This window comes from Ceratotherium simum, chromosome 28 (genome assembly GCF_057802395.1).
Source record: "Ceratotherium simum simum isolate JZ-2026a chromosome 28, ASM5780239v1, whole genome shotgun sequence".
NCBI lineage: Eukaryota > Metazoa > Chordata > Mammalia > Perissodactyla > Rhinocerotidae > Ceratotherium > Ceratotherium simum.
The window spans coordinates 21,602,165-21,621,976 of NC_141927.1; the positions used below are offsets into that span (position 1 = coordinate 21,602,165).

At 39.7% G+C, this 19,812-nt stretch overlaps 1 protein-coding gene across 4 annotated transcripts in view; it reads right to left on the reverse strand.

The window, feature by feature from the left end:
- Positions 1 to 3,658, reverse strand: part of MICU3 (mitochondrial calcium uptake 3) — a 102,601-nt gene extending 98,943 nt beyond the window's left edge. For 2 of the 4 annotated variants that reach the window (XM_087418450.1, XM_004428792.3), the window contains exon 1: positions 3,251 to 3,656. In XM_087418450.1, the coding sequence (XP_087274576.1) occupies positions 3,251 to 3,640 (390 nt within the window). In that variant the 5' untranslated portion in view covers positions 3,641 to 3,656. Of the gene's footprint in view, positions 1 to 3,250 lie in introns of all 4 variants that reach the window. The other 2 variants (XR_015548827.1, XM_014786304.2) reach the window with 2 other exon arrangements.
- Positions 3,659 to 19,812: the final 16,154 nt, after the last annotated feature.

Sequence of the window (19,812 nt, forward strand, 5' to 3'; positions counted from 1 at the left end):
CAAGGTCATGTTTACTGAAAAATTTTGGCAAGCCAAACTTGCACAATTAAAATAAATACAGTGTCACGTGGTCTGTTCTCCCAAAGCCTAGAATTTTGACCTTGACTGAGGTATTCCCAATTCTAATGCTATAAATAACTTCTTTAGCTGAACAAAAAAATTAAACTATTAATTCTCACAGAATGTGGTTGTGCCTTTTCAATGTGTACATCCCATGAAAATATTTAGCATGGGTTTATTTGTTTGACAAATATTTATTGTGTGTCTACCAGGGCTAAGCCCCATAACAGGCAATGAAGACAAGAAGGTGTTCAAGATCAACACAATGCCTCTTAAAGGGCTAAGACAAACAGAGAAGACAGACAACTAATAAATAATTGTAAAAAGTCACCATCTAGGAGTATAGGAAAATAAGGGGTATTTTAACAAATCTATAGAGTCAGGGAAGGCCTTCTGGAGGAAGTTCAGAGGCAGTGTCTTTAAAACAAAAATCTTCAAGGCTATGGTAACAAAACTGTATGTCTGTAGATTACTGCCGTTCATTCCCATCAGTTAAATTATTCTCATAACATGTACGGGTTAATTTATATGCTAGGCTTATGTTCAGTATAATATGCTGCTTTAAAGAGGCTTTATAAACCAAAGGTTCTTAGCTATAGTTTTAACCATCAAAAAGAATCATTTCTACCACTTCAGGAAAATCAAATAAGCATAATAAATGAAGTGGCAACAAAGGTTTAAAATATGTCTGAAAAATGTCAGATTGATCTCAGGAGTTTCTTTCAACCTCTTCCTCCCCAACCACATTAAAATCACAATAAAGGTATATATATATAAAAAAAGGTGTAAACATACAAGAACTAAGAAAGAAAAAAGGAGACTAAAATATTTAAGAGAATTCATTAAATTTTCATAAAATTGGAGAAATGGAAGAGTGATAATTGATCTAGGGGAGCAGAGGCACTACCTGGGTACTGTAAAGAGACCAAATGAAAGTAAGCTGATTTATGGTACAGACCCCAGAAAGGATAAGGCCTTGGGAACACAAGGAGCTGTGGAGGCAGAGTAAGTGGTGGGGCTGAAAACAGAGGATTAGATACAACAGTACATGACTGGATACTCCCCCAGCACATATGCTCTCACACATCTGTGCACAAGCTCTTGCATCCAGAAGATTACTGCTCCTCCCACTTCTCCTATTCTTGGGAAAGCTCAATGACATCAGAGAAAAAGACTTAAAAAATACTGACATTTGGATGCCAGTCTAATGAAAAACCCAGATCATTAAATGAAAAGCCATGCTCGTGTATAAAGAGCTTCTGAGTGGCTCTCAAATATAGATAGGCAACAATCACAGATATGTAAGGAAAACCTCCAAAATGAAAGTGAGAGCTTAGAAAATCAAACAAGAATAAAAAAGAACCTGGAGAAAACAACACAATGCATGGAGCAGAAGACAAAAAACAAAACAAAACTATAATTAATATCCTCATAGTAAAAAGAGAAATATAGCAGCCATGAAACAAAACAGAACACTGTAACACATGAACATCAGAGAATACAAAATAGTTATTTGAATCAAAAAGTTTGGATAGGTGAAATAAGACATTCAATAGCAAGGTTGGAAGATGACGTCAAGGATATCTCCCATAAAAACAAACAAAAAGATTAAAAAGTTGGAATATAAGAAAGATTAGAATTACAATTGAATTAGGATCTGTCAGGAGCTTCCAGAAAAAGAAACCAGAGAAAATGGAGAAGAGGAAATTGTCAAAGAAATAATACAAGAAAAGTATACGGTACTTTCCAACATGAATTTCATTTCCATATTGAAAGGGCCCTCAAGTACCTATTATGATAAACGAAAAAATGCCCACACCAAAGATCATTATTGTGAAACTGTCAAACACCAGGGCCAAAGAGAAGAATATAAAAGTTTTCAGAGGGGGAAAAAAGGTCAAATACAAAAGAAATAACAATCAGAATGTACAACTGGAGACTTGGGAAGGGTAAGACAGAGGACTTTAGTATTATTCGACTTCTAAAACAACGTACAGGAATTTTTATAAACACTAAGCAATAATAATGTATGGAAATAAATAATAGATAATAAGTAAATGAATAAGATAAAAAATAAATTTATTGAATACTCACTACATGCTAGGGGTACCATTCTAACTGTTTTAAATGTATTAACTGAATTAACTCTCCTAACTCTAGAGGAAGACAGTTAAAAACAGAACAGCTGCTTCTTTTCTAAATTATTGTCATCTAAGCCCTTCACACTCTTCCAGTCTTACAAAGAAAATTTTCCTAGATGATTTTTCCTAGTCATTCACATGACTACTTATTATATTTACTGATATGACCAAAACATCGTGCTCCTTTACTCCCACCTTACACACATATTTACCTTAAATATATTATCAACTACATAATGATACTTGCACATTTTCATTTGAGTTTCCCTGTAGGAGTTAGCTTCATTCAGTTTCCTACTTTTACTGTCCTATCCATCTTCTCACTTATTGATCCTACTTAAGAAATTCTGGCTTGGGGGTTAGGGGTGGGGGGTGGTAAGAGGAAATATACTCTTTTTAAAAAGAGTAGATTTTTTTCCTTTTCTAATCTGGTGACATCTTCATTCTTTCCGACCGATGATAAAGAGGCTACACAGTTTTGGCATTTCCTCTCTTGGGACTAATAAACTTCCATAAAATAATGTAGTGGCTTTTGAGACCTCAGACCACTGCTTCAAAACTCATCTTACTGCCCCGGAACTCCTGGATCATTTGCTGTTGCCCGGCCCAGAGTGGGAGTTCCTTTCTCTCAAATATGCAGCCTTCCTCTTTCTGCCTGTCATGCCCTTGACTTCTTCTGAGTCGGTTTTTTGTTTTGTCTTGGTTTGTGTCGGTTTGGGGTTTCGGTGGATAGGTGTTAGCTGCAGCAACCTTTAAGGTCCTGATGCATCAATGCCAGCATCCTCTATGTCTTCCCAACACCTGGGTGAACAGACCCAGCGCTGCCTGGCCTAGAAGGTCTTGGTCTCGTTCACAGAACGTCCCCATCCGCGGCCGTAGAGCTCACATACGGCAACCTCCAGTGTCGGGTGTCACGGGGCCCAGTGCCAGGCGCACCCCGCCCGGCTGTCACACCGTCCCTCCCGGCGCTCAGGCGGCACACCTGGCGGCCCTACCCGCGGGCGTCACCTGCGGGCCGGCCCGGCGCGCGCACGCGCTCACACACCTACCGTCTCCTTGGCAGCCGCGACGGGGATGGGAAGCAGCCCCCGGCCGCGCGGCGGCTCCTCGGGCTCTGCGGCCGCGCTCTCCGAGGGGTGCCCGGGGGCCGGCCCCCGCGCGGAGTCGGCCCTGGGGTCCCCATACAGCTGGTAGCACACGAGGCCGACCAGCCCCCCGCCGGCCGCCGCCGCGATGCTCAGCTCCCCCCAGCGCCGCCGCCGCCTCCAGGCTGCCTCCGCCACAGCCCCCTCCTCCTCCTCCCTGCAGGAGAAGGGCCGGCCAGGAGGGCCCGCGGCTGTCCCTGCAGGCCGCCCCCACGGCCCAGGGAACGGAGGGTGAGGGGAGGGCGGAGGCGGGAGCCGAGGCGGCGGCCACAGCAGCCTCCGCAGGGCGGCCATAGCGGGAGCTGCCGGCACCAGAGCTGAGAGGGGGCGATGAGGGGGTGGGGGATGGGGGGCGCCGAAGCCTCGCGAGAAGTCGGTGCGCGGAGGTTCGCTGTTGTCCGAGAGCGACCCCTGCACACGCGCGGCGTGGGGTACCCTCCAGGCCCCCTTCAGCTGGGGAGACCGGGGATCTCGGGCTAAGGAGAGCCCGGGGGAGAGGGCGGGCCCGGCTGCTCCTCGGCCGCGCACTCCCAGCCCAACCCCGCAGTCATAAATAACTGCGCCTGCCCCCGGCGGCACCTGACTGCGCGAGAAGCCAACACCGCAGGCGACAGCCAGGTCACCGAGCTCAGACGAGCCCTCGTGTGCGGGGGTGGCGCGGAGCGCCCGGGCGCCCTCCGCTGACTTTGCCCTTCGCCTCTGCTTTGCTGCGGGGGGAGGGGGGGTGTAGCGGATCCTTAGTAGCCCCCTTCTAAGTAAGTCACGTCCCCTATCGGTATCCTGACCTTCCGACACCAGGTCGTGAATCGTTTGCAATTGTATCTTCAGGTGTACAACAAAAATGAGGTATAAAAATTTGTCCCAAGTCATAAAGATGGCAAATTAAGTCAAAGGATGTTTGGACTACACAGTGACCGCTTCTGGACTTTTGATGGGGGAAGGCTAATGCTGGTTTTTAGTTACCGTTAATATTTTTAAAAAACATTACCATACTTGCGGTTACTTCAACACAGCCGAACTGTCTTGAAAGATACCCTTACTTTGGGGAGAAAGTTGTTGGTATAAATATGAAATAAAGAATTGATAAGTGTATAGCGTCGTCTTATTTTTGTTATTGCTATACTTGTTAGTTTGCTACACTGTCAGTGTCGCTTTTAGGAGTATATACGTATGACATTCGTTTCCCACCCCTGACCCCAGTTTTGCTTACCTGAGTTAGGCTAGCTTTGGTCTCTATACTCTGGAATAGTGCCAGGAGCCCCTAAAACATTCTGGGTCTAGGAGTGTAGACAACTAAATCCAGTAGTCTTACTTGAGCTGCAGGAATTGGATCAGTTGATTTTGGCAATTCTTATGAAGACTAAGAGCTTTCAGAGGCAAACAAAATGAGGTTTTTTGGCCCAGATCCAGGTATTCCCATTCCTCACTAACTTCTTGCCTACAAGTAATCGATCAGATACACTTCAGTAACATTGTTTTTATATAGGTTAATGGAATTTTCCTTTCTTAAAGCCACTAAAAGTGGTAAACAGAAAAACCGTCTATAACATGTGAACAAAATGTGTCTATTTTAAGATGCCATCTGAATTTCTTTCACTTTCAGCCTTTTGGTTATCTAAATAACCAATGCCATAAGAAAGACTCAGTGGTAGCTCCTTGCTTTATCACCAAGGTTCCTTCAATTTCTGCCTTCCTTGAATTTTGGAAAATTTTAGTATTCCCAAAAAAGCATTTATTCTTTGGATATATAACACAATTCTTTTTCTGGCATTGTTTACTTCGAGCTGAACACGATTTCCAGATTTTCTCATAAATTTCCAATATGGCCTAATGGCAGAATTCTTGGACAGACTGATGAATTTTTATCAGCTGCATATTAAAAGCTGAGTAGCTCTAAAGAGAATTAGGGAGGTAATGCAATAACATATTACAGATAGGGAAAATGACAGCAATTCAGCATCTAAGATGACTTCAAATATGTATATAATTTCTCCATAGTTTTAAAAAACTTAATACAGCTCTTGCAAATCATTTCTCTGACTAGAAACCCAGTTCTGCTGTAAGAGGTACTGGGTTTAGGTTTGTCGAATACTCAGAAAGCTTTGGATAAAAGGTCTCTCTATGTGCAAAAGTTATTCTAATTATAACTTTCCTCAGTGCCTCCCTTCTAAAAGCCAAATTTCTTTAGGAATAGTTAGTGTTTTCTTCTCATATTTGATGCTCTGTAACTACAGCTACATAAAAATAACCAGATTCCTTTATTATCTGTATATTTTTCTGAATTTGATTCTCAAGGGGAAAAATTATAAGAAAGCATGATATTAGGAATTTGGAAACTTTTTTGAAACTACAGAAAATGTTGTTAGATCAGTATAGATTTAGCCCATTTCTTTCATCTTTTATATCAATTCTACTGAGCATTAATAATATTCAAAAAATGTCCCTACTACACAGAGAAAGCTCACGCTCTCAGAAAAATATCCACGTATGTTCACTATGGTCTAAGTAATAAGAAATGCACTGAAACGTTTTAAAAATCTTTGCAACAGTAAGGATTAAGCCAGAGAGTTTTCAGGAAAGCATACCTGTCAGTAGTTAGAGTGATAAACTAGAAAGAAAATGATTTGGACTCATGATTTTGCTGCATCTTAGTTGTATAACCTTATAATGCTTTGGAAGCCACAATTTCCTATAAAATAATGGAATTGAATAGGTGATTGCCTTCTGAACACATGATCCTAATTAACCAAAATGCTCCAAGGGTATCAATAAACCATATATAGATATTTCATAGCATTTTTCAATGTCATCTCCCTTCTCAAAACCCATAATTGCCCTACAATTGCTTTATTCTTTCCAATTAAAATTCTAGCCCTCCCATGACCTAATTATTTTAATCTTTTACTACTTTTTAAATTACAAATAAATGGGTGACTTCTAAATTTTGAAAATGTGAAATTTAAGTGTGGTACATGTTATGACTAGGCAGAAATGTCCTGTGTAACAAAACTTCTATTAAAATATGTTGCTTATCTTATTTTACTCTGAGCGCCAGAATTTTGACTAGTTGAAAGAGGAGCACTTATATCTGAGGCCCTACATCGGGGCACATGAGCCCCCACCCCCAGGTCTATTCAGTTCTGACAGAGGGAGGCCACCAGCCAAAGAGCATGGCTGCAGCAAGCCCCTTCTCTCTTGGGAAAGTTGTTGTAAACATTGTCCCCATCTTCAGTGCTGTCTTCCTTGGGGGATAATTGGCAAGATCAAAGGAAAAAGTGGTGGGGAAGATGTGTCCTGTGGGGTTGCAGCCTTTTCTTGTTCTTTTGTCTTCAGAGTGCTCACTACTAGAAGTCTGGAACTCAATTCCCCAGGATCCAGGGCTATGGAAACCAAGTTACCCAAGGCACTGGGGGTCTGTTTTCTATTTTGACTATCTCCCCCTCCCAAAGACAGATTGACGATGGTTTGCACCCTGCCTTTTTCCTTAGCCAAAGCAAAGCCATCTAAGCTCCATGAAGCCAGAGTGTGTATTAGCCCAGCTGCTGGCATGTAGCAGGACATCATTAAATGTTTATTAAATGTAGAAGGGAATGTATTATTGTTGGAAGGGAGAAGGCCAAGATGGGAAGGCAAATTAGGAGACAAGGAAATAAAGTAGCTCCTCAGATGCTAAAGGAGTTGATAAACTAAGCAATACATCTGGAAATGCCATTGATGCAAATGGAAGGCCAAAAGGAGAAAGCAACAGGTTAGCAAGGAAGATCAGAGACAGAGTGTGGTCATGGAGAAGGGTTGATTCAGGAACAAATTTTGTGACTTGAAGCTATCCTCTTACATGTTATAGTTTGGCATGATCCTGCTGGACTTACAACCTTAAAGCAATAAGCTTCCACCACGTTCTTTTGGTCCTTTGAGGAGTTCCAGCATGATCCATGGCCAAAGGTCAGTAACTTGACCTTGACACCTCCCTTTTTGTTCCTACAAGTCTCACTGATGACAACACCAAACTGCTAGTTGTACACATTCAACTATCTAACTTCAAGACCAGTAAAAATCTTACTTTGACCATTACTTCTGTCTAGTCTGATTTATATAATTTCTGATTTTATATAATTTCCAGGGCCTTTGCTGACAATGTCTCACTGTTCGATTTTTTGTTGTTATCTTTGTCCTCCATTTGGTGATAATCTTATGTATTTGCGAAACAATGAATAGCAGCTCAGACTTGCTAGTAGCAAAGCCTCCTGTCTGAAAACAAGCAAGCCCTGTCTCAATTGTTTTATCCTATTTTCATGCCTGATAGTAATGAAAGCTTCTATGCCCATCAAAAGCTGTCTTCTGGTAGAGAATAGCCTCAGAATAAAATAACCATCATTCATTATGCAAGCATGACACCTGGGTGGCAAAACAAATAATCTTTCTAAACCTATTGACAGTAACTACTGGAGTTTAACATATACATATCCTGTGACTCATCAATTTCACTCCTAGGTGAAATGCTCAGCAGAAATGAGTACTTAACGTGCACCAAAAGACATATAGAGAAATATTTGTAATTGGCCAAAAACTAGAAAGTATTTAAATGTCCATCAACAGTGGCCTGGAATTTTTTTTAAAAATGTGATATTTTCACACAATTGAATGCTATATAGCAATGAAAATAACTGAACTGCCACTATGTGCAATTATGTGGATGAATTTCACAAGCAGAAAGTTGAGTCAAAGAAGGCAGACACAAAAGAACACATGGTTATTGTTATTCTATTTATAGAACAGTATTATTCTATTTATAATATTATATACAGATGTGGTGTCAGAAATCATAATAGTGGTTTCCTTGGGTAGAGGATAGGGACTGGAAGGGGGAAAAGAGGGGTTCTGGAGTTCTGTTCATGTTCTGTTTCTTGATCTGGGTGCCAATTACACAAGTGTATTCACTCTGTGAAAATTCGTAGAACTGTCCACTTACAACTTGTGTATCCTTTTAATTTATGTTATACTTCAATAAAAAGTTTATATGAAATAAAAATTAGATTTTCTTCCTAATGCTCTTATTAAGAATGTGCTGTTTACTAGAGGACTTGCTCAGTTATGAATTGTACAACTTAGAAGGAATGTATAGTGCTTATAAAGAGCAAAAATTGATCGAAAAGTTGGAAACTAATGGAAAAGGAGATAATCTCTAAAGCCTAAAGAGCTTTAACCAAGGAGTAACTCAATGTAAGTCTTTTAGTACCTGAAAACCCCCAAGAAGATACTCATTAGCTGTTTTCCGTATTTATTAAGGCAAGACCAAAAGGAGCTTGATATTTTAAGCAATGACCTAGTGTTTTATCTTCTTTGACTTGTAGCACTTTCTCCTGTGAAATGACCATATGGACAGACCCAGTAGGTATCTGGAGGGAAGGCCTAGTGCAACCAGTATATACCCTTGTCTCTGGCTCTAACCCCAGACTGTCAGGAGTTGGATGGGAAATTGCTTTAATGGCAGATAACCAAACAGAAGGGCAGCCTTCAGAACAGATGGGAAGCTCAGCACCAAGAGGGAACCGTTAGAGAAATCAAGCATAGCCTAAGGTAAGTCCGTGCACATACACGCGACCCTTAGCAAGATGGCAAACCAGTTTCATTTCTTGCCAACTCCAATTGATTGATATTGGTTACCCAGAAAACAATGTTGAACAAAATTTTCAGACCAGGTCCAAAATTCACAGGAAAAAGTGCTTTAGTGGATGACTATGTCTGCTAAGAACGGGCTATCAGATTGGGCTGAGCAGAGTCATAGGTCTACCATGTTTTTTTTGCAACTCTCCAATAAGAGAAGGCAGTGTAAATTAGTAGCAGGAACAGAAAAATTGGAAAATGTTTAAATGTTTCTGTAATACTCATGTGAACATTTTGTATTTATCCTGTAAAGATATAGCAGACTGACTCTTCAATAAATGGTGTTGGGAAAACTGGACAGCCACAGGCAAAAGAATGAAAGTGGACCATCTGCTATCGTCATTCACAAAAATTAACTCAAAATGGATCAAAGACCTGAAGGTGAGACCTGAAACTGTAAAACTCATAGAAGAAAATAAAGGCAACAGACTATTTGACATTGGTCATAAAGGAATCTTTTTGGATGCCATGCCTACTCAGACTAGGGAAACTAAAGAAAAAGTAAGCAAGTGGGATTTTATCAGATTAAAGAGCTTCTACAAGACAAATGAAACCAGGACCAAAATGAATAGACAACCCACCAGCTGGGAGAAAATATTTGCAAAACCTATATCTGACAAGGGGTTAATCTCCATAATGTATAGAGAACTCACACAACTGAACACCAAAAAAACAAACCACCCGATTAAAAAATGGGCAGAGGAAATGAACAGACACTTCTCCAAAGAAGATATACAGGTGGCCAATAGGCACATGAAAAGATGTTCAACATCACTAATCATTAGGGAAATGCAAATCAAAACAATGCTAAGATATCACCTCACACCCATTAGAATGGGTATAATCACCAAGACAAAAAACAACAAATGTTGGAGGGGATGTGGGGAAACGGGAACTCGCGTACACAGCTCGTGGGAATGCAAACTGGTGCAGCCTCTATGGAAAACAGTATGGAGATTCCTCAAAAATTAAAACTAGAAATACCCTATGATCCAGCTATCCCACTACTGGGAATCTATCCAACGAATCTGAAATCAACAATCCAAAGAGGCTTATGCACCCCTATGTTCATTGCAGCATTATTCACTATAGCCAAGAAGTGGAAGCAACCCAAATGTCCCCCAACTGATGATTGGATAAAGAAAATGTGGTACATATATACAATGGAATACTACTCAGCCATAAAAAAAGACAAAATCGTCCCATTTGCAACAACATGGATGGACCTGGAGGGTATTATGTTAAGTGAAATAAGCCAGAAAGAGAAAGACAAACACCGTATGATCTCACTCACATGTGGAATATAAACCCACACATGGAGAGAGAAAACTGTATTGTGGTTACCAGGGGCAATGGGGGTGAGGGGTGGGCACAGGGGTGAAGAGAGACATGCATATGGTGATTGACAAACAAAAATGTACAACCGGGCCGGCCCAGTGGTGCAAGCAGTCAAGTGTGTGCGCTCCGCTGCGGTGGCCGCGGGTTTGCCAGTTGGGATCCCGGGTGCGCACCCGACGCACCGCTTGTCAAGCCATGCTGGGGCGGCATCTCATATAAAGTGGAGGAAGATGGGCATGGATGTTAGCCCAGGGCCAGTCTTCCTCAGCAAAAAGAAGAGGATTGGCAGATGTTAGCTCAGGGCCGGTCTTCCTCACACACACACACAAAAATGTACAACCAAAATTTCACAATGTTATAAACTATTAAGACATCAATAAAAAACAAAACGATATAGCAGACTGAAAAGAACTTAGAGATAGCTTAGTCTGGAAAATTTTTAATCTTTTAACGTTTCTTTTTTTTTTTTTTTGGTGGAGTCCTTTGTGGAAACTATTAAAAGAAATCTTATATAGAAGCCACAAAATACAAAGTAAATAACAGCATGGTGTCTCTAGTTGAAAACAGGAGGGAATTCTGACCCTGTTCCCTTAAAGCCTCCCTTTAAACTCCCATAGCTGGGGCTGAAGCACCTCTGTAGAATCTTAGGGCTTAAAAACCACTAAAATGTACACACCTTTGGTTTTTTCTACTGAGGAAATTGAGAGGCTGTCAGGTTAGAGAATTTTTTCTGGGTCATACAATCAGGACTGGAGCCTCAATATTCTGCCTTACATCTACATAGTTTCTATATTGGAATCAGAAACAGAGAATTTACAACAGTTTTTCAAAGGCACATTCATTTGCAAGGAATAGAATAGAAATTGCATTAGCTCAAATAAAAGGCAAATTTTTTTTTTTTTTTGGTGGGGAAGATTAGCCCTGAGCTAACATCTGTTGCCAATCCTCCTCTTTCTGCTGAGGAAGGTTGGCCCTGGGCTAACATCCATGCCCATCTTCCTCCACTTTATATGTGGGACACCTGCCACAGCATGGCTTGACAAGCGGGCGTAGGTCCATGTCCGGAATCCGAACCTGTGAACCCCAGGCTGCTGAAGCGGAGTGCACGAACTTAACAGCTATGCCATCGGGCCGGCCCCAAAAGGCAAATTTTAAGAAAGAAATCATATGGAATCCAGAGAAAAGTGGTACCACGAGGTCTCAGGAAATGTAGTAACCAGGTCAGCCCTACGGACCTACATAATGACTTCAATGACATTTATTCTAACATACTGCTGTGAACATGACTTGGCTACTAATCCCATCCATCTCTGTGAATTTTAGTTCAAATTCTAAAGAGAAAGCATTGGCTTGGTCTGGCCTACAAATATTTTCTACCTTTGTTAGTTTTTCACTCTTAGGCCAATCAGCTGTGCCTGGGACAAGAGGGGTGGAGTCATGTGGAGGAGCGGTTTCTGGGAAATGGGGACACAGCTTCTCTTAGAAGGTCCCCTGGGCAGGTACCATGGGTGTGCTGGTAAATGTTTAACAGCCGGGTCTAGGGTAGAAGACAGGGGAGTCCTGACTTGCAGTGTGTGCAGATTTCTGTGGTATAAATACTGCCACCATGGCTGGTGTTAAGCTACCATCATGACATTACTGATTGCAGAGTTGTGAAAAGATGCACAGTAGCACATCATAATACAGAATTTCCCCTATAGGTATACAAAAGACACAATAGATATAATAAAATAATTGGGAAGTGATGAGTTTTTAGTACTTAACACCTTTCATTTTAATATAATTTTTCTAATTGTAAGTTTATATAATTTAATGTTTAATAATGTCTCTATTTAACAACTTGGCTCACTAAATTCCTGAAAATTTAACAATCAACTCTATTGAGCTAGTGCAAGCTGGCTCCAGCACACTGTAAGCGGGTACTTACAGATTACCACGTCCATTAGAGAGTTCAGGAACTCTTAAAGATGGGTGTTTGGCACGAGAAGGAAATAGTATGAGTAGGACATAAGACAAAGCCAAAAAAAAAATCAGGGTTAAGAATTTGCCTTTAGCTACAAATGTCAAAATGAAATTACCCATCCTTTAGTTAAGAGGAGGGTTAACAACCTCCCCTCCCTTCCTGGGGTTGTTAACTGGTTTCAATCAACCTATATATAGATATTACTGTGGAATTATTTTTACTCTTTCCAATTAATGATATTTGTTCTTCCAAAGACTTGGAGTTAAAGAATCATCTCAGGCCTGGATGGGGACAACTGGCTTCCCAGAACCAGATGGAGACCACTCTCGAGCTGAGTTTGCTGTGACCCAGTTAAAAAGTGGTGCATTTAACAGCTGATACCCAGTGGGCACCAGCTCTCATTTGATATTACCGAGTAATTAGGTCTTGGTTTATGCTAATGTTAATTTTTACGTTTGATTAAAATATGTTATTTAAAATTTACAATACAACAATATAATACACCTAAACAATACTTGAATTTATTACACTTAAACTTTATATTTTGTCCAAAGGAAGGTATTCATTCTTAAGCTAAAGTAATAATCAAGTGATTTAGGTCACTATGCAATATATTTTTTCTGTTAGAATAAATCAATTTTCATCAAACACTAGAGATTGATCTAAAAGCAAAAAGTCTGAAAACACGGGTATTCATAAATTCCTCGGCAGCTGAAGCATATCAAAACTCTTGCGCTTTGAAAATGATTGCAATTTTTTCAGGACTGTCTCAAATCCTATGTTCAGGAAGCTGTAAACCTCAGACCACCACATCAAGGGAAATAAAGTGAACCTTTCACTAGATGATAAGACTTTATAGAACGCCACTAAATGAGTTACTCTCACATCATCATGCAGGTGCATGGGTCTCCTTGAACAAATTGTTCCAGAATAAGGAGGTCTGTTCCTCCATCCTTCCAGTGCTATACAAGGAAACCATGTTTGATTAGGATTTTATTGTGTGTAGTATTTGTTTCAGGGCAGATGCTTTGATCAAAATCTATGTAATGGAGACTTGTAGTTCTATGATATCTAAAATTAATCATTGACCTCTTGGCTATGGCTAAATATAATAATTACACTGACTTACTTATTAAACACCTATGTGCCTATGAAGAGTTTGTCCCTAAAGTGAATTTTTACATAAAGAGGAACATCAAAGAATGATGAAACCAATATATGAAACTCAAGATTATTATCCAAACGAGGTGCTTTCTCACACTGAAAATGAATCAAATGAAGAAGAAGGAAGAGCTTAAAGTTGAACTAGTAGAGTGATTCCTCATTTTAAGCCTTTTCAAAGTGGAAACAAATGAGAAATGAATTTGAGAACATGGTGTGAATGCTCATTTTTTCTTATTTTCTGTCTGTAGATTAAAATTAAATTTCCTTCTAATCTGTCTCTGATAACTATGAAGGACTGATTTGACATCCAACCAGAAGAGGCCACTAGGCAGTTAGAGATGTGAAACTAGACCTTTGGGAGTGAGGTCTTAAAGGTGGTAACTGACCACTATGCAGCTTTGTATTAAAATTTAGTTGAGTTTTCAATGCGGTATTAGTAAAAAATAACATACTTTGAAAGACAGTTTACATATGCTATAAGTGGATTATATTAGAATCAAAAATTGTAAATTAGGGGGTGACGTCGGCGTCATGGTGGAGTGAGCTCTCCCTTTAGACTCTCCCCCCAAGATACAACAAAAAGGATACTCATATACCAAGAGAGGACATTCACACAACACAGAAGACTTCTGAGAGACCCACGCAGCCATACGTCTGAAAGTGGAGGTGCTGGACCACCTGGAGGAAGTGGAAGGAGCATTGTTCACTACAACTGGGAGGTGGAGGCAACCGAGGTGTCCATTGACTGATGATTGAATAAGGAAGATGTGGTGTGTATGTACAGCGGAATACTACTCAGCCATAAAAAAAGACAAAATTGTCCCATTTGCGGTGGCACGGATGGACCTTGAGGGTATTGTGTTGAGTGGAGTGGGTTGAACTGGGAGAAACAGGCACCTTGTGGTTTCGCTCATGTGTGGAAGATTAACACATGCACAAAGAGAACAGTTTGGTGGTTGCTAGGGTTGCGTGGGTGGGCACAAGGAGTGAAGGGGTGCATTTATATGGTGACTGACAAATAATAATATACAACTGAAATTTCACAATGTTATAAACTATTATGTCCTCAATAAAATAAAAGCCACAAAGAATAAACATTATAAATTGTATAGCATTTACATAATAATGGGAACTTGTAGATACATCTACAGAAATATTAAGCATTATGTTTAAGAGAACTTGAGAAGTTGGAAGCTCATGTACCTATAAAAATATCTTTATCTTCACATTTGTTTTGATAAAATATCAGTATTTGAGTCTCATAATTAAGACCTTCCCTATCTTCTTCAAAGTTCTGATTTTAAGGGAAGGGGAGTTTAAATAATTAGAAGAGATAGGTTTGTGAAAATTAGTCTATAAAGTTACTGAATTCTACTTTCCAATTAAATTTTACCTTGAAATTTGGATAGAGAATCATAAAATGTTAGGTTGATAGAGCCATAGAGATAATCTAGTCCAAGACCTGTGTTTCAGAAAGGAGGAAACAGAAGCCTTACCCGGAGAAATTTCCTGATCTGGCTTCTGTCTGCTTCCCCTCCTTTCTCTGGCACTCCCTAACAGGATGCTGCTTAGATGAAACTTCTTCCTAAATGCTTACCTCATTCCAAGGCCAGTTTAGTTTACCCTGCTACCTGCTTTTGAAGAAATACCTTGAACTTCCCTATCATAGCACCACCACTAGAATGTTCTCCTTTACTTGTTTGTATTGGCCAACTTATACAACTAAGCTGTAAGTGGCAGGAAGATAGAGTGTGTTTTGCCTTTTAACAAACACAGACAGTACTTGTTACATAGTAAGAACTTATGGATTTTTTGAACGAAAGACAAATATTTGTTTTTATAAAATTACCTAGAACGCTTACAAATTTAACATGAATAGAAATTCTTTCTTCAGGATAATAAGGATATGAATTGAATTGCTCAAAATTCAGAAACCCAAGTCAATAAACTACTAGTTAGAATGATTGCCCTGAAAAACACATTTCAGTTGTAATAGCTCATTAGAAATATTCACAATCTATTATATTGATAACTTTGAGGAACCAACAATGGATCTGAGTTTATCGATGTGAAAAAAGCTGCTATCTGAATCTTTCATCTCTTACTTAAAAAAAAATCCTCACAGAGGTCATTTGCTGTTGTGATTGTGTCTTTTTTTTGTAGATTCTGTTAGATGGAGTTTGAGGGGTGATGCAATTCTCATAGAAAAACTGCTGTTTTTATTTGTTTTGTGTGACAGCAAACTACTCCGAATCCAATTCCTTGCCATTTCATTTACTTGACTCAGTCAGCTCCTCATCCTTGAACTCATTTGAAAATTTCATCACCAGCTAGAAACTTACAGCCTTGTTCGCAGGAATAGCTCGAGTCCAATACTTTCAGCGTCAACACCTTCATCGTGTCCTGACAGCTGCACCATCTCTGCCGAGCTGTATTTTATTCCCCACCAAGATTATCGACATTTTCACATTTTTTTCTGTGATTTTTATCTTTGCCAATGACCTACTCATTATAATTGTGCTATTCTTCTGTTTTCATTTTTGGAAGTGAGACGGAGATGAGGAATTTACCCACAGTATGACTAGAAGCTGAAGAAGTGAAACTTGGCAGCATTCATTCCTGTCCGTCAAGTTCCCTCTTGGCCTCATCAAGGGTCTGGCAGCGTATGTACCCACACTGTCCTCTAGTGGCTGACCCCAGGAGAGCCTGGCAGCCACTCTGCCACTGTGGCCAAGACCGTCCTTTCTCTCAGTGCATGGCTTTATGCCAGGGGTTATTATTTTTTAAGATGAGGGATATTTTTCCTAGTGTACATGTGTTTTCTAACAGTCAAATTAAGTTTCACATCTCTGAATATACATTCTGTGACTTAGAACCACTCTTAGGGGAAATATAAAGACAAATTAAAAAATCTAAGCAAGTACTCAGATTTCTGAAAAAGTCTTAAAGTGTATATCAACCCACCAACAGATATTTATCAAGTATAAAAAATATGCCAGGCACTGTTTTAGATGCCTGATATACATTAATGAATGAAATAGACAAAGATCCCAGCCATCATGGAGCATACATTCTAGTATGAGTACTACATCCAGGAATGTGTTTCTCCTTAGGACACCCGTGCAAATCAGACTACTTGTAAATGTGACATATTTCAATAACTGTGCTATTGTGAACTTAACTTTCAGTAATGTAACTGATGTTTGTCTTTATTTTTTTTGTGTGTGAGGAAGATCAGCACTGAGGTAACATCCACGCCAATCCTCCTCCTTTTGCTGAGGAAGACTTCCCTGAGCTAACGTCTGTGCCCATCTTCCTCCACTTTATATGGGACGCCGCCACAGCATGGCCTGACAAGCCATGCGGCTGTGTGTGCCCGGGATCCGCGCCCGGGATCTGAACCCGAGCTGCCAGCAGCGGAGCACGCGCACTTAACCGCTATATCACTGGGCCAGCCCCTGCTGTTTGTCTTATCTTCTCTAACCTGCCTTCAGGGTAAATTGGAGGTGACCTGCAACATGTGACTTATACAGCTGGCACTAGCCCCAGTCACACCGCGCCATACGGTTGCATTACTCGGCTCCCATGTACTACTGTTTCTTCCTCCAGAGTAACCATTATAGAGAGCTATTGATGTCTTCCAAGATTGGGTGCCGGAACGCGCCTTCACCCAGTTCCCCTCTCTCCAAGGATGAGACTCATCCTATTCCTCCAGTACTCATGTGGCTAACCTCCTCCTGAGCAGGTTTTGCCTGGGGCTAGACTCCAGTTCTGTATAAACCGGTCTAGTTATCTCAGGCCTCTAATTAGGGGAGAAAAATGGGTAAATAAGGCTTTAGTTACTCTTACCACATTACTTCGCTTGAAAGATATGAAATTTCAAGGTAGTTTAATAAATCACTTTTCCATTTTCTGACTTTTAAAGGGAATGTAATTCATCCATATTATTGATGTAACGATAGATTAAACACTTGTATCTCCAGTCTTGTAATGGTGTTTTTATTTCTAGCTAATTCTAAGGAGAAACAATGAACAAATTTATTAATTGTTCGAATCTATTGACTTCCTAAATTTTATAAATCGATTTTCTTTTTTTTTTTTTGTGAGGAAGACTAGCCCTGAGCTAACATCCGATGACAATCCTCCCCTTTTTCCTTGAGGAAGACTGGCCCTGGGCTAACATCCGTGCCCATCTTCCTCTACTTTATATGGGACGCCGCCACAGCATGGCTTAACAAGTGGTGCGTCGGTGTGCGCCCACGATCCAAACCTGTGAACCCCAGGCCACCGCAGCAGAGCATGCACACTTAACCGCTTTGCCACCGGGCAGCCCCTATAAATAGATTTTTTTCTGTGGAAGAGTATCATTTAAAAAAAAAAACAGAATTTTGATGGCAATTTTATGCCCTCAGAAAATGCAATTTATTTGAATATCAGCGATTTAATTTTTATTTATTATAATAAAAATACTCCTAGTGTTTATGTGGCATTATGCTTCAGAAGGATTAAGCACATTTAATTTAAAATACTGTTTTTTACTTCAAAAATGGGGACATTAAAACCAAAGAGGCTTAGTGGCATCTGTGGATACATTTATGGTAAGGAGGTAATAAAGCAATGAAAAAAATACCAACTATAATAATTTTTCTTAATCTACTGTTCAGATGCTGATTCTGGGGATCAATCAAATAAAGTAATATATATATGAGCAATGATGTCAATTTGAACCCCCCTTTTTTTTTTTTTTTTTGGTAAGGAAGATTAGCCCTGGGCTAACGTCCGTCCCCATCTTCCTCTACTTTATATGGGACGCTGCCACAGCATGGCCTGACATTCGGTGTGTTGGTCCTCGCCCAGGATCCAAACCTCTGAACCCCGGGCTGTCGAAGCAGAGCACGTGAACTTAACCACTATGCCACCGGACTGGCCCAGAACCACACTTTTTTTCAAGCTACACTTCAGTTGCTCTAGAGAATCAACTTTTATTACTATTTAGGTATTTGCAGCATGATTTGGTGGGAACGGCATTGGAAATGGATGTGAAATATTTTAATTTAAATTATGATTTTTCCGTTAACTAGGTGGCATTTCTCTGAAAGCCATCTTCCTCATCTGTAAAATGAATGTGTTTGGTTATGGTGACCTGGCAAATTAGATGAAAAATATAAAATACTTCCACACTATAATTTTATGATATATTCAAATGATGACAGAAGATCAGGTAACATGTGAATGAATGATGTGTATTTAGCCAGATGCTGTGAAATAGGCTATTCCAAAAGAACTTGGTTATTTTAGAAGTATATTTAATGCTTTCAGACACATCTCAAAATACTATTAAACTTTTTATTGCATGAAGCATAAAAATATTTCTTCTGTGCTCCAAATAAGGGCCACTATTAGTTTTGATGACGCTGTAAATCCCACAAACCATCTTTTAGAATTTTAAGTGGCCTAAAACTCATGGAAAATTGATAATGATTATCATCATTAAAATTATCGCTTAGATGGTGTAGCACTAATGGATTTTCAAACATGTTTATCCAAATGATTCAAACAACACTTCTGCCAGTCGGATAGAACATATTTTATTAGCTTAATTTTATAGAGGAAAACACTGAGTTCAGGTAGACAATGTAATTTTCTCAAGGTCTCATATCTACTGAGCGGCAATATCTTGCTTGTATCTAGCAAGACGAATAAAGAAAGAAAAAAACCACAAGGCAAAGATCAAACTATGTGTCGTTTATTAGTCTTGCAGCTCTTCATGGTTTGTAAAGTGGGGAGTGGGGCTGGATCATAGTAGTCAACATTCCTGAAATAAGTAGGCAATAACAAAGATGTTCAATTTTTGCTAAATTTTCATTCTGCCTGAATTTGGTCCCCCAAATAATGTGACTTCATGGTCAGTTAATATTCCTTTCTCCACATGTGTTCAATACTGTCCACAGAAAATATCCAACCTGTTCCAGTCGAAGTTTGGGATTCTGTGCAGCCTGGGACTCTTCTATGCAAACAGTTCAAATTCAGGAATTCTGACTTCTCTCAATTACCCTATATAATAGTTGTTGAATTTAGATTTTTCTCTCCAATAAATTCAAGTGTTTCTAATATCTAAGTCGTGACCTTTCAAAATTTACGTTAAAAACTTTTATTTTGATATAATTTCATTCTTACAGAAAAATAAGAATAGTACAAAGAGCTCCACATACCTTTACCTACATTCTTCAATTGTTAACATTTCACTGTTTCATTGTCTATTCTCTTTTTTCTGTTTATAGTTGTATATTTTTCTGAACCACTTGAGAATTTTGTAGACATCGCACCGCTTTATCCA